General features: G+C 43.0%; 1 protein-coding gene across 2 annotated transcripts in view; it reads right to left on the bottom strand.

Annotated features, from left to right (window-relative positions):
* Positions 1–3,166: 3,166 nt before the first annotated feature.
* Positions 3,167–13,219, bottom strand: part of LOC135256559 (low-density lipoprotein receptor-related protein 8-like) — a 78,464-nt gene continuing 68,411 nt past the window's right edge. The window contains exons 15-18 of one of the 2 annotated variants that reach the window (XM_064338447.1): positions 12,356–12,508; positions 12,031–12,255; positions 10,228–10,296; positions 3,167–8,602 (exon numbers count right to left, since the gene is read on the bottom strand). In XM_064338447.1, coding sequence (XP_064194517.1) covers positions 8,301–8,602; positions 10,228–10,296; positions 12,031–12,255; positions 12,356–12,508 — 749 coding nt within the window. In that variant the 3' untranslated portion in view covers positions 3,167–8,300. The remainder of the gene's footprint in view (positions 8,603–10,227; positions 10,297–12,030; positions 12,256–12,355; positions 12,509–13,219) is intronic. The other variant, XM_064338448.1, reaches the window with a different exon arrangement.

Raw genomic sequence — 13,219 nt, 5'->3', positions numbered from 1 at the left:
TTGCTGTGTAAATACAGATTTTCCTAAATTATTTTCTTGAAAGGAAGATTGCTTCCTAATGTACAACCTGACTGCTGGAAATCAAGTGCATTATCACTATATTTCCTAATCACACCACACACCACGCATAATGAGATATGTCAGACAATTTGCCCTCTTCTGACCTCCTGCAGTGAAAATGAAATCACCTGTCTCTATCACCTGTCAGCATCTCCTGCCTTCCCAGAATTCCCACTCTCTCTGAGTGTACAGACCTTGTGTGCCTCTTAACCGAGGGGGGCGGAGCTAAATGTCAACGTAATGTTGTCCCTCATGTCTGAGTATTACAATAGCAGTGTGACCTCATTCAAATGAGGCATGGACTGAGTGCTCTTCAAGCGAGAGAGAAGTCTATTATAATCTCTCATTTCTTTGAATGGATTTCCTGAAAATGAAGATTTGAGAGGGAGACTTTTTTTAAACATGGAGGAGTTGAGTGGTGTTTTCGATCTGATTGAAGTAAGGTTGGGAAGCCCTTTTTTTATGGACTTTAGTGAACCTCTGCAAAACCTGGATAGTGGGTCCTGAACAGTGGCAGCATATACAGTGGATGTTGCTCATCTGAAGTGACCAACATGAGTAAAGTTTGGGTATAAAGTATAAAGACAATTGTTCATTGCATTTAGTTTTCTATTTTGCACTGTAGTGACAGCTAGGGATTTCTATTTTGATTATTTTCAGTCACTAAGTACTGAATGGTATATTACATGGAGCACTGAATGGATGAGAGCCGACAGATTTTCTGGTGCTTGTTTGCTAGGCGTGATTGATTACCCATAGAACAGCCATCTTTGCTAACAATGTCATATTGTAAACAAACAATGTCATATTGTAGCTCTTCATAATTCCCATTCTTAATTCATTATTTTACATGCATTCACATAATCTGTGGATGTAAGAAATTGCTACGTATGCTACTGAAGTAAAACAAAAACGCTACAGGTATGACAAAATAAAATAAGTAGGCCTAATCACTGTTCCTATTATTAGTGAACAATGTAAGAACCTTTGATTGTCAACATCAGAAAGTAAAAATAATCAGGATTAATGATTGGTGTAAAAGTAAGGTAATAACCCCTATTATCAGCTCACTTGACAGTGGACCTACTTTTCTTGATTCTGATTGGCTTTGTGGGTGGCAAACGGGCAGCAGGTGGCACTGTTATCCCAGATCAGTTTGACCATCTCTGTATGGCTCCAACTTGCAATTAGCCAGGAAGAAACATGGAATTAATAAGGATACACAGCTTGAAAAAAACATTTTACAATTTGCTTAGTCATTAACATATAAACATAAATTGCATGGAAAATATAAAGCCACTATTCAATACACTAAGAGACCATCTAATTTCACATATCAGTGTGTGCCTAAAACATTGAAACTGTTTCTAACCTCAGCCGAAGTTGCCTGTACTGCCTTTTGAATATAAATACCTGCATAAACGAATATCAATAACTGTATAAACAGGCCTACTGAAACGCCACTTCAATATATATATTTTTTCTTCACAACAAAAAAAAGTGTCTAGTTTTGTTGTGAATGGTTACCATAAATATTATAAAAAGTGTGTTTAAGTTAAATATTTCCTGACCTATGACAATGGCATCTGATCAGTGTTTTGATACACACAGGACCTTATTTAGGATTATTTCTGTGTTTATGAGCGCTGAAATTGTGTGTATAATGTGCTGCCAGCACCCTGGCCGTGTCTGGTTTGTGGTCTCCCTCAGGTACGCGGATGATTTCATGCTGTCTAAAGATTTTTAAATCAGCCCCTCAGCCCTGATATTGACAGATTTTCTCCACTACTTCATTAATCGGTTTAGTGACGGTTTAATTTATTTTAATCTGCAAGTAGAAAAAGCTGACATTCACCTGCTGGGTCTCAACACCTTCCTCTTGAGAAGGTAAAAGCCCAGACTAAAATTACTGCAAAAACCAGGCGAGAGTTTTCTCAGTCCTCTAACTGTCACACTTATGTTCTCACTCTCACACCATCTTGTTCATATAAGTTCATAACTTGTTTTCTCATGTATCATGAATAACCTTCAGTCCTAGCAATGAGCGCACACACCTGTAATTTAAACCACTTAATCAATATACCACTATGTACTGCACCTTCAGACCATTGATGCACCACACATTCCACTGAAATAAACAAGAGAATTTGATTGCAAGAGATTCTGAAAATATTTCTATCCACCAGGGTGTGGATAGACATGTTGTGTCTATCGTCCGCCAGTTGTGACGCAGTGCTGGAGGTGGCCGCTGCATCACATGGTGAACAGGCAGAATCAATTCAGAAATGATTAGTATTACCAACTTTATTAATCCAGGTACTGAAAAACAATGGGGAGCAGCTGTGATAATTTAAATAGGCTACAGCTATTTCCCTGTTCCTCTATGTCATTCCTCTGCTACCACTCAGTCATTCACCATCTTCCTCCGTCATCTGAAGATGCATCTCTCCAGACTACACCTGGACTATCACCACTCTGCAGGACACTCCCACTCCCAATCTAGGATCACTCTTATCACTTCTATGCGTCCACTTTGTTCCTGTAGCACTTTCATGTTACACATGTATCTCCTGTACCACTTTCATATTACATGCACCTCCATCCAGCACTTACATTGAACTTGTATCTTTATCTTGATGTTGTAGCTTGTTTTCATGCCTCCTAGTTTGACATAATATTGCTCTCTGACCTAGCCTATGCTTACTGTGCGAACTGGACTTACTGTAACATGTTCATGGCTATGAATAACTGTTACATAATGAGTATTGTTCCTTATCAGACCGGTGTTTTGTAATTGTTCCAGTGACCTTCAGTATGCACTTATTAACCACTTTGGATACAAGCGTCTGCCAAATAACTGTAATGTAACGTAATATACAGCAGCTGCTCTGCCTGTGAGTAGGTGCTGTCCTATATGAGAGAGAATGAGAGAGAAAGAGAGATAGATAGATAGAGAGAGATCATTAAAGGTATTCCAAATTGAAGATGCATAGACTCTTCTTTAAAGAAAAAGGGAGACCTATTTTATTTTCAAAATAACCATGGATTTCTTTCAGTTTATGATTATTAACTTGAGAGGGGAAAAAAGAATGAGTAAATTCTAAAATACAGTTTATGTATCAATATAGATATTTATGAACAGTTTATTTTCATAGAAACATAAGTGAGACCATTTTGGCGTACAGGAGAGACATAACATAAATATATAGGTTCCTAAATAAAATATTCTAAAAAATGCATAACTCAGACAAGGCACCAATAAATGATATGGTAGACCATCTAAACATGTAACCTAAACAATGTAAGAGAACAAAATACAGTAGGCCCCTCCACTTTCTGCAATGCTTGACTGTTCAAAAATGCAACATAAACACAAAATGAAATTAAATATAAACACTTTGGCAGATTATTAACTTTGTTACAATCAAGTAGTACAGAAATCCAGTGATCTTGAATACAAATAAATTCATATATGGCCAACTCTTATCTAGAATCTTTATATTCATTCTTTTTTTACTTTGTTTACAGAAAAGCTTATCAAAAGTCTGCAGTATGAAAATGTATTTACAAATTATGATTCAAAACAAATTCGAAAAGAGAATTGTCAACCTTCTCTCCTTAGTTCCAATTTACACAGTGCAGAAGGCATTTTGACAACTTTGTGCAACAAACAGTGTACAAAAACCTTTCCAGTTTAACTGTGGGATGAAAAAAATCCAGAAGACTTGATAGACCTGTGTAAAAATCCCACTGTACATGCATACACACACACACACGCACACACAAGCACACCTTTACCCTCATACACCCCAATACTGACAAGAGCAAAGTCGGAACCTGATCTCGGTTTTTCAAGTAATACACAGAAACTAAACAGGAAACTGTTAGGAGGGCGAAGGGTTGCCCGCACTCACCAAACGCACTGATGTTGGCGCAGTCATGCACGATCACCAGGGTTCTTTAAAGCAAAAACAATGAACTCGGGCTCTGCGGAGAGAGACCCTGTGAGCGAATGGCGGGACTGGAAAAGCACGGACCAGTGGCGCAGTCTGCCTGAACACGTTCAGTCACTGCTCTCTGAGAAGACAGCCCTTTCTGAGCGATACAAGAACGAGGGCATGGGAGTGACAGGACGGGCACTGAGAGAGGAGGTCAGCTGCATTCCTGCAGGACATGAGTGGGGGCAGCCATTTATAAATGCATAGAATAAAAACTGAAAAGCACAACCAGCGCCGCCGGCAGGCACAGCACCTATTATAATATGAAATGTGCGAAATTCCTTCATTCTTATTATTACAGAGCTGTATGTACTTAGTAGTTAACAGACCTGTTAATATAGCTGATTCAGGATAAGTACTTAGCCTAAGACCACAGCAAAGAAGAGCCACAAATGGACTTTGTACGGGCCTTCTGATAGAGAGCCCCATGCTCTAACTGCTGTGCCAAAAACTTCCAGATATTTTTCTGATGGTGGAACACTACTCAATAGACTGCCCTGCCACTGCTCTTCACATTGTAATCATATTCACATCATATTACAGGCTTTATATTGCTTGGGTGAGATATATAAACCTTTTCTGGATGTTACAACTTGTAGTGAGATTTCTTTGAGTCACGGGTTTGACTGTGCATTGCTAGAGCCACTGATGAACCTGTGACTGAGAGATGAGTAGAGGGAGCCTTCAGTGTAACAGGAAGGAACCCTCTCCACAAGAAAAATAAAAAAATGGATAATGGCATCCGAAAGCATGGCAGCATGCGGTGTCCTGATCCCTAAAGGGCGTCAGAGGAGAATCGGGGCGTTCACTCTGAAGAGGTGACAGACTACTCTGAAGAGGCTTTGACAGACAGTTCCCCCTGATGAGACCCTTAAACGTAAGTGGCTCCGACAGAGCGTGAGGCCCTGACTTTAGAGGTCCTGATAGAGCGCTCACTCTTAGGAGCCCCTGGCTCTCAACAGGCCCTGACAGAGCCCTCACTCTTAAGAGGCCCTAACTCTGTTGTGGTCCTGCCGGAGTGTTCACTCCCAAGAAGCCCAGACAGAGCCCTCGTTCTTAAGAAGCCGTGACAGAACACCGACTCTGCATTCGGCATGCAGAAATGACAGCTGAACTAAAGAATTATGAGCGGCTCATTAAAGTGATAAATACATCTACACTGAGCAAACACGTAGACTGCACACGCACTCGCACTCACACACGCACACGCCCTGGGCTCTAAATCACTCTTCCAGCCTGACTGCAGAGGTTCACATGCAGTAAGATACGCTCCCTGTACTTGCCTGTTTCCAGCAGAAAATAAGACAAGGAGGAAAAACTGTACAACTGCAAAAAGTAATCATGGCTGTATTTCAGTATGAAAGTGTTACAAAATGGCTTTCACTCACATTTTCAGGCAGAGAGAAGATTAACATAAATTACTTGCTTATCTGATTGCTTTCCATGATCAGTAATAATGAAGACTAAGACTGGATCTTTGTTTAAAAAATGTGAATTAATCTAACATGTATTTAAATTCTGACCTTATTAGTGATCTCACTGTGAAATATTCAAATAACCGGGTACCTCCGACACACTCAGACTGCTTGTAATGAGTATGAATTGAATTATTTCCTTTATCTCCATTTTAAGTGAAGACCTTATCTCAGAAATTGGTAACAGAGAACAGGTAATTGGTAATAGGGAATAGGTAAACTATCCAAAGACAAAAAAGTGCATCTGACCAACAAAGAATCTGACCTATCAAAGAATATGAAAAAAAGTTATGTTTAGTTGCAGAATATTGAAACTTGGCCAAAATGACACTGAACCAATTAACTCTAAATAGCATTATACTATATTTATTAAATTGTCCTTACTGGACCAAGCAGTGAGTCTGCTGCCCCCTTCTGGAGTTCCAGCTGCAGACAAGCAGCCCAGCTCTCAATAGACCCCATTCTCTCTGTTTTCAGCTCCAGGGAGCGATGGGCAAAGCAAAGCTTTCTGAAGCAATGACACAGATTAAGCAACTGTGTAGGCTGAAAAATCTGTGTCATGAAGCATTTGACACCTGCCTCTCTAGTGATATCTCCTGGTCAATCAGTATGCCAGTCATTACGGCAGTAATGAATCTGAATTAGTAGAACACTACCTCTTGACTGTAAAATTCAGTTTCTGAATATTAATGCTATTGCAATGTATTCTCAAAGGCCTCTTCAACTCAGTCTATTCATAAAAGTAAACATATTGTCAAAATGATGATGAGATTATGATTACTATCATTACTGAAGTGAACTGAAAATGTGTGTACCATGAGCATAATGCTATCATATTTACCAATACTTCATCTACTTGCAAAGAGTATCATTCATCCTTTCCCCCAGCACATTGTAGTATTGTGGAAAGGAAATATATATTCAATAGCACACAGATAGGTAGTCACATTTTTATTTATGCTGTTCATATTATTAGTACTCATACTATGAGTATAATTATAGAGTTCTTTTATGTTTTCAGGGCTATCTGGCATAAGAGATTTGCTGCCTTGACTTAATAGAAATAGCATTATGCACTTACGCATGTGGGGAGCTTCTAACTTCATAAATGTTTTCATCTTACACTTATAAACATTGAGATAGATTTTTTGGCACTGTATTATACCTCATTTAAATGGCTGAGCTTGAGTTACAGCAGGATTCAATGGAGCTACTGTAACATCGGTATGCGCTGACTGCAAGTAGCAAAGTATTGCAGAAGTGTTATTTGAATTTGACAGGTGCCGGGTGCATATATTGAAAGACACCTTCAATGGGGTCTCTTGAGGGAAATGATCCGATACCAAAGACTTCCTATGAGAATCTTCCATTATTAAGAATATCTCTATAGAAAATCTCAAATGCACTCTCAAATGCCTCTCTCTTCTGATGAAAACCCACAAATTGTAGGGTGCCCAAAGCATTTTCACACATTTTGGAAGTTTGTGGGTGGGAAGGGAAGGAACACAGGAATCCCGTGTTTTTCCATACACACCCGAATTGAGGAATATGTGAGTGGAAGAACCACTGATCTCAGATCTGTCATAGCTGATACCTCAACAGGTATTGGTTGAGCAGGCATGGTTCCAGACATAACCCAACATGGCAGGTGCGCTGCGATGTAACAAAGCGTCGGTTTCTGTGATCACATGATTTGAAGCAAGCCACGAGGCAGTAAAACATCAGGGATTTTAAAAGGTGGACACCATGGCAACATGTGAGCATCAAGCAACACACCCCTAGCCCCCTGCAAATACTCCCTCCATGTCACACACAATGCCTCATTAGGACTGTGAGCACTGCTGTAATTAAGCTACAAAACTAAAAATGAACTAAACAAAGAACTCCATAAAGATGCTCGTTGATGGCAGTTGTATCAGGTCATGCAAGGGTAAAAGCTCAAAAACATACACTGATGAGCAGTGCAATTAGTCCCCAATGAGCAGTGCTCAAAAGAGCACAATTAATAGAACAAAAGTGAAACGGTAAATCAAATTTTCTCTATAGACCAGACTCACTGACATGGACCTTTATAAAGGAAAATATAAAGAAATAAAACAAAGTTACTGACCGACAGATTGAGCGTGTTTGAGACAGAATGACTGAGCGAGTGAGTGAGTGAGCGAGTCAGTGACTAGTGACTGACAGACTGACTGATGGACTTATCCACAGCGGCATCCCTGGCTGTCTCTCATTCTGCTGAAGGGCACATCGTACGAGGCAGAAAGGTTGGCAGAAAAACAATGATTAAAACAACATGTAAAACGCATCAGAAACACTAAAGATAATGTGGTTAAATAAACCGCCTGATAAATCATAGGACAAAATAAAGCACTGGATTGTCCCGTCAATTAAGGTGCTGCTATTGCGGTGTTCCTTCCTAAAGCCTGCTTGCCGAAGCAGCCCTGCTCTTCCCTCCAAAGAGAGGTAGCCTCAAGCAAAGGAACAGCTCTCCTCTTCAGTTCCTCCAAAACATGAATGACATTTTTAAGATAAAAAAAGGACACACACCACTGGAGCACGGTCCTTTGGCCCTTCCTCTAAACACACGGTGGCAGCAGCTGTACTGTCTATAAAGGGAGGTAACATGGGGAGAGACTGAGGCTGAACAGGATGCCCATCCTGGCCAGTGGGCGGAGCCTGGCGGGGAGGGGGAGGGGCTCTGTGCGTCATCCATGTGGCTCTTCTGTCCTCCACAGGGGCCTGGCCCGGCCCCTATAGCCCGTCCTCATTTTGCGCCAGACAGCATGGGCTGGCCTGAGTACCAGTGGGTCGCCGTATCCGGCACACTGCCCCCCAGTGGCAGGGCGATAAAGGCGGGGCAGGCGCCACCACCCACAGCCGGGTAGGCGTGGCCCAGGGGCTCGGACGTCCGGCCGATGTGGATCTCGTCCTCCTCCTCGCCGGTGGTCTTGCGGTAGACGGGGTTGTCGAAGTTCATGCTCTTGGTGTTCTTCCTTCGCCAGTTGCGCCAAACCAGGTAGGCGGTGGTGCACAGCAGGCCCACCATCACTGTGGCAACGACAGGAACTGCATGCGTTTAACACACAGCCGCAGACACAGCGGTGCGTTAACACAGTCAGAGCAAGCCAGCGCAGCTTCAGTTACACAGACACAGCCAAGAGCATTAATAACCAGAGCAGCGCAGTGCGTACCAGCTAAAGACGTAGACGCAGCCAAGCTTGTCAACAGACAAAGCAGCACAGCACAGCTGCTCAGATTTCGCTGCTCAGATTGAACACAGCCAAAAATGTTAACTGTCAGCGTAGCCCAAACACACAGTTACACAGACAGCCAAGCGGGCTAACACAGTGCAAAGCAAACAAGCTAAGCCAAGCACATGCAATGGAGCTCCCCAACACAGACGATGGTGAGGTGGTGGCGCTCACACAATGTTTCCAAAACTGTACTATTTAACATCTCGATCTACCATCCGTGTTGATATGCTTACTAGCACATACGAAAATCGAGGCTTACGCCTGATTCTGTTTAGCAGGGAGGACAGCAGTGAACGCTGATTGTACACAAGGGTTTTTAAACCACGCCATATTTTTAAACCAGGCTCATATTTCAAAATGCATTAGTAGGAATTGGACATGCTGGTTCTCATATTATTAAAAAAGAATAACAGATCTCCTATAATCTAGAAGTTAAAAAGATAATAAAATCACTGTATGGTGCAAAGCATTCAATTTGCCATTCAGTTTGTCTAAATGTCAATTTCTATTCACATTAACAAGGTAAGCAATGGACCTGCTTTCATGATTTAAATTTATACTTAAACATCTCATCCTACAATGCTTTAAATTGAGCTAGCAAACATTGTCAGCTAATTGAGCAACTATCTGACACAAGTGGAAGAGAGCCCCAGCCCTCAGTAAGGGCGAAAGCTTTGATTCCAGGGCGAGATCCTCTTTGTTCACAGAAATGCTTCTCTTAAGCTCTACAGTGACTGTGCCGGTACACAAGCCTATGCTGAGAAACAGACGTAAAGCCGACTCAAATCTTCAGGATCTCAAAGCAGAGGACGTGCTGAACGCTCTTCCGCCATTTCGTTTGATGTGCCCAGACTGGGAAGGAGCTCAACGCCAAAGGGACGGCAAGCCAGCGCTGCACTTCCTGCTCAACGCATAGCATAGACTCTGAACACGTTGGATGTCTGCCACTCCATTACTAAAATATTGCACTGGATCCTCTGATCTCATTACAGGCTCCGTTTGCTTAATTGCAGGCACATGCCAGCTGAACTGAACTGGGACCAGCTGAACTGGCTGGGACTGGAGTGAACCGGAGTTAAGACTGGTAATGCCCAGCAGTACTGTTACGTGGTTGTCTTTCATGCCATTGGTTCACAAAGGGGATACGCAATGCGCGCTTGCCACTGATGCGCACACCAGTCAAATCAAACATGGCATTTTTGCATAATAAAGAGAACATACATGCAGTTGAGCTGATATGTATAAAAAAACATATATCTGAACTATATAGTTTTAATAAGGGGTGGATACAGGAAATGTATTTGCTTATTAAGCGGAATGGGAGCTCAGAAATTTTGGGAATCATGGTTTTACGCAGTAGAAAACATAATTCTTAATTCACATTTCAGGGATGAGCAGGCATGATGGGGGTGGGTATGGCTCAGGTGGGGTACCTACCTATGGGGATGACGACGCCCAGCACCGCCACTGTGATGTTGCTCCCCAGGAGCTGGAGCCCATGTCCCGCTGGAAGACAGATAGGAAGTGTAAGGACAGAAGGACCCTATTCGTTCATGTGACCCTCTCCAGTGGAGGGTCCATTGCTGCTTTGACTAGCCCCCTCAGCTTGGCACTACAAGAGAAATCATTTCTCCATAGAAGCACCAACATCTTCACGCCTCTGCCATGTTCTCTATGGGAGGGGTTTACATCCCCCTTCCTCTTTCCCATAAGAAGTCCAATCAAACGCTCCGACCACACATTGCAGGGGCTTTGGAGTGAAAGTTTCAAGTCCCAGTTTATGTTAATTTTTTTCTTTTTTTCAACCATTTTGGAATACTATCCACAGTTGACACTGACATGGCCAGGATTTCAACACCAGACAGTGTGACAATATAGTCTGCTATGTAAGTCACGAACTAAGATTAATGAAACCAATGACCAGTGTTTTTAAAAGCAAGCTTAGCTTCGTTAACATTATTACTATTGTTATTTTATTTTTTCTAATGTTACTGTTTCGAGTCTGTGACAGAGTGGGACTGATCATCTGTTGACTGTGCTCTTAGAACACCGCTAACCGGTTTCAGTACTGCAGTGACATGCGATTCAATGATGGACATTAAGGTTCAAAACAAGGCCCTGGAGGTGCCGTAGTTTCTCGTTCCATTTGTGCCTCTGGGCCGTCGCTCCATTCCTTTCTTATTATATCATTATTTTATGACAGTTTTGCAGGAATTAATGGCTTCGCTTCGCGATGAGTTCCCGCTCTGGAGCTCGGAGGGTTCCGCAGCGGACGGAGAGAGAATTAAAATTCTGGTGCGCCGGAGAGCTCATGTTCGGCGTGGGTGAAATCACAGGTCTGGGCGCCCCGAGCGCCACACGGTTAGCGTCCGCTAAAGCTCGTCGCTCACTCGCGCGCAGCCCAGTTCCGCTTGGCTCCAGAGCGCCAGTGCGTTCAAACATCCTCTCTTTCCCTTTCCCCAATCTCCAGCGAAGCTCTGCGCGCAGGTCAAACAAATCTCAATTCTACAGCCCTTTCATTTTAACCATAATCTCGCTCTCATTTTGAAACTGCCACCATTTATCATGGAGCCATTTCGGCTCGCGACGCTCGCTATCAATTTAGGGAAGTCTGTTATCAGAGCCGCCCGCTCGCCTGTTTAATGTTCGTTTCGGTTTCCCGCTATCAGCGTTTTCTGCGGCTTCCACTGCAGTGCCTTCTCTGATGAGGGCATTTTCAGGGACGTGGTTCAAAATCCACCTATATTTTCTGTTTTTTTTTGTCCTCTATCCCCTTTGCCATTAATTGCACGGCCCAGAGTCTCATTTTGAGAGCTCGACAGCTGTCTGCATCTTTCAGAGCTGAGAGTCTCATCCCATATGCTCTGACTGGAGAGAGGGAGAAGGAAACAGAGTTCACACGCAGGACACACACAGGGCTGAAGGGACCTGTTTTCTCCTCTTCATTAGACACGGCTGCTAATTCACCTCGTGATTACTGTGGTCTCACTGCCACTGCTCACTGCTGTGCGTTCCCCATGTGATTACTGGAGTCTTCAGAAACACTGACCACTTCACGTAGTTCTGCAGCGTTTATCAACACGTATTCACCTAATTGCTACAAAGATAACGAGTCATTTAACAGCTGTGCCTCGTATATGTTCTCAATTATATACTCTGTTCAGAAGGAAAACCACACACACACGCACACAGACGTACATGCACACACACACGCACACACACATGCACGCACACACTTACCCCTGTGAGAGGGGCTGCTGTTCTCTTCCATCGAGCTGGAAGCAGGGGACAGGGTCCCAAGGGCCGGTTGGGGGGTGGAGTTAGATGGGTTTGACACGACAGAGGAGCTAGAAAACGCTGACAGAGGATTGGTCGGAGCGATCGTAGTGCGGGCCGTTGCTGTGGTTACGTCTGTAACAATGGTGCTGCTGGCCATTGATTCTTTAGGACTGGCTGCTGTAACAGCTGCAGAAGAGAAAAACATACATAATATGGAGATGCTCATTAGCGGAGGCACGAGTAGCACGCTGTGATCTGGGTCAGGTGACGCGGCTCCGCCCCTTACCTATGACGCAGTGGCGCATGTCATCGCCCAGCTGGTGGCCGTCAGGGCAGGCACAGGTGTACTTCGGGGAGTTGTCTGTGATCTGTGGGGCCTTCAGACACAGGTACTCGCAGCCCCCATTGACCATACCCCCCATGTTGCAGCTGTCTGGAGCTGAGTGACAGGAGCATATTAACAAAAAAAACACATCACGACTGCACAAAAAAGCAACACGGCTCAACAAAATGGCCACTGCACAACAGACAGAAAACCATCCTTCCACAGGATAATTTTCTTCCAGCCATCAATGTCATGATATATCATTTCAATTTCCACACACAGTGAAGTGCTGTTCCTAGAATCTTGCAACATACACATATTTTTACAAAGAATTTATACTTTAAACCACTTCACATCTGGAGGCGAGGTGGTTAAATGTCCATTAATATTGGTGGAGTAGAACTACTGCAGGCTAAAACGTATACAACATTGCAAATTTCTCAAATGTGCTTAAGAATCCTGGAACAGTCCAATGCCCTTCCTCCAAGGATCATTGATTTCAAAGATCAAACACAATCATGAAAAAAAAAAAATCTGAAAATTTCTGCCCTGAAGTATGTGCTGAAACAAGCAATGAAGGGCTTTTAATTCTTCCTGTGTGATGGAAGAGTGGAGAAAGGAAATCTAAATCACACACAGTTCCCGGGCTGTTCTTAATTAAAATGTAATTTATTCTGTTCTTTTTTTTACCTTTCAGAGGAAAACCCAATCTCATCACTAGATCGCATTACCGAGGTGCTCAGCTGGCGAGAGCCTTGCGTGGTGACATATTTAAGCTCTGGCCATCATAAAGCCGTACACAGTTAAAGAACATTCATGCGGTAC

This window comes from Anguilla rostrata, chromosome 6 (assembly GCF_018555375.3).
Source record: "Anguilla rostrata isolate EN2019 chromosome 6, ASM1855537v3, whole genome shotgun sequence".
Classification (NCBI taxonomy): domain Eukaryota; kingdom Metazoa; phylum Chordata; class Actinopteri; order Anguilliformes; family Anguillidae; genus Anguilla; species Anguilla rostrata.
This window is presented reverse-complemented; position numbering and strand designations above follow the sequence as displayed.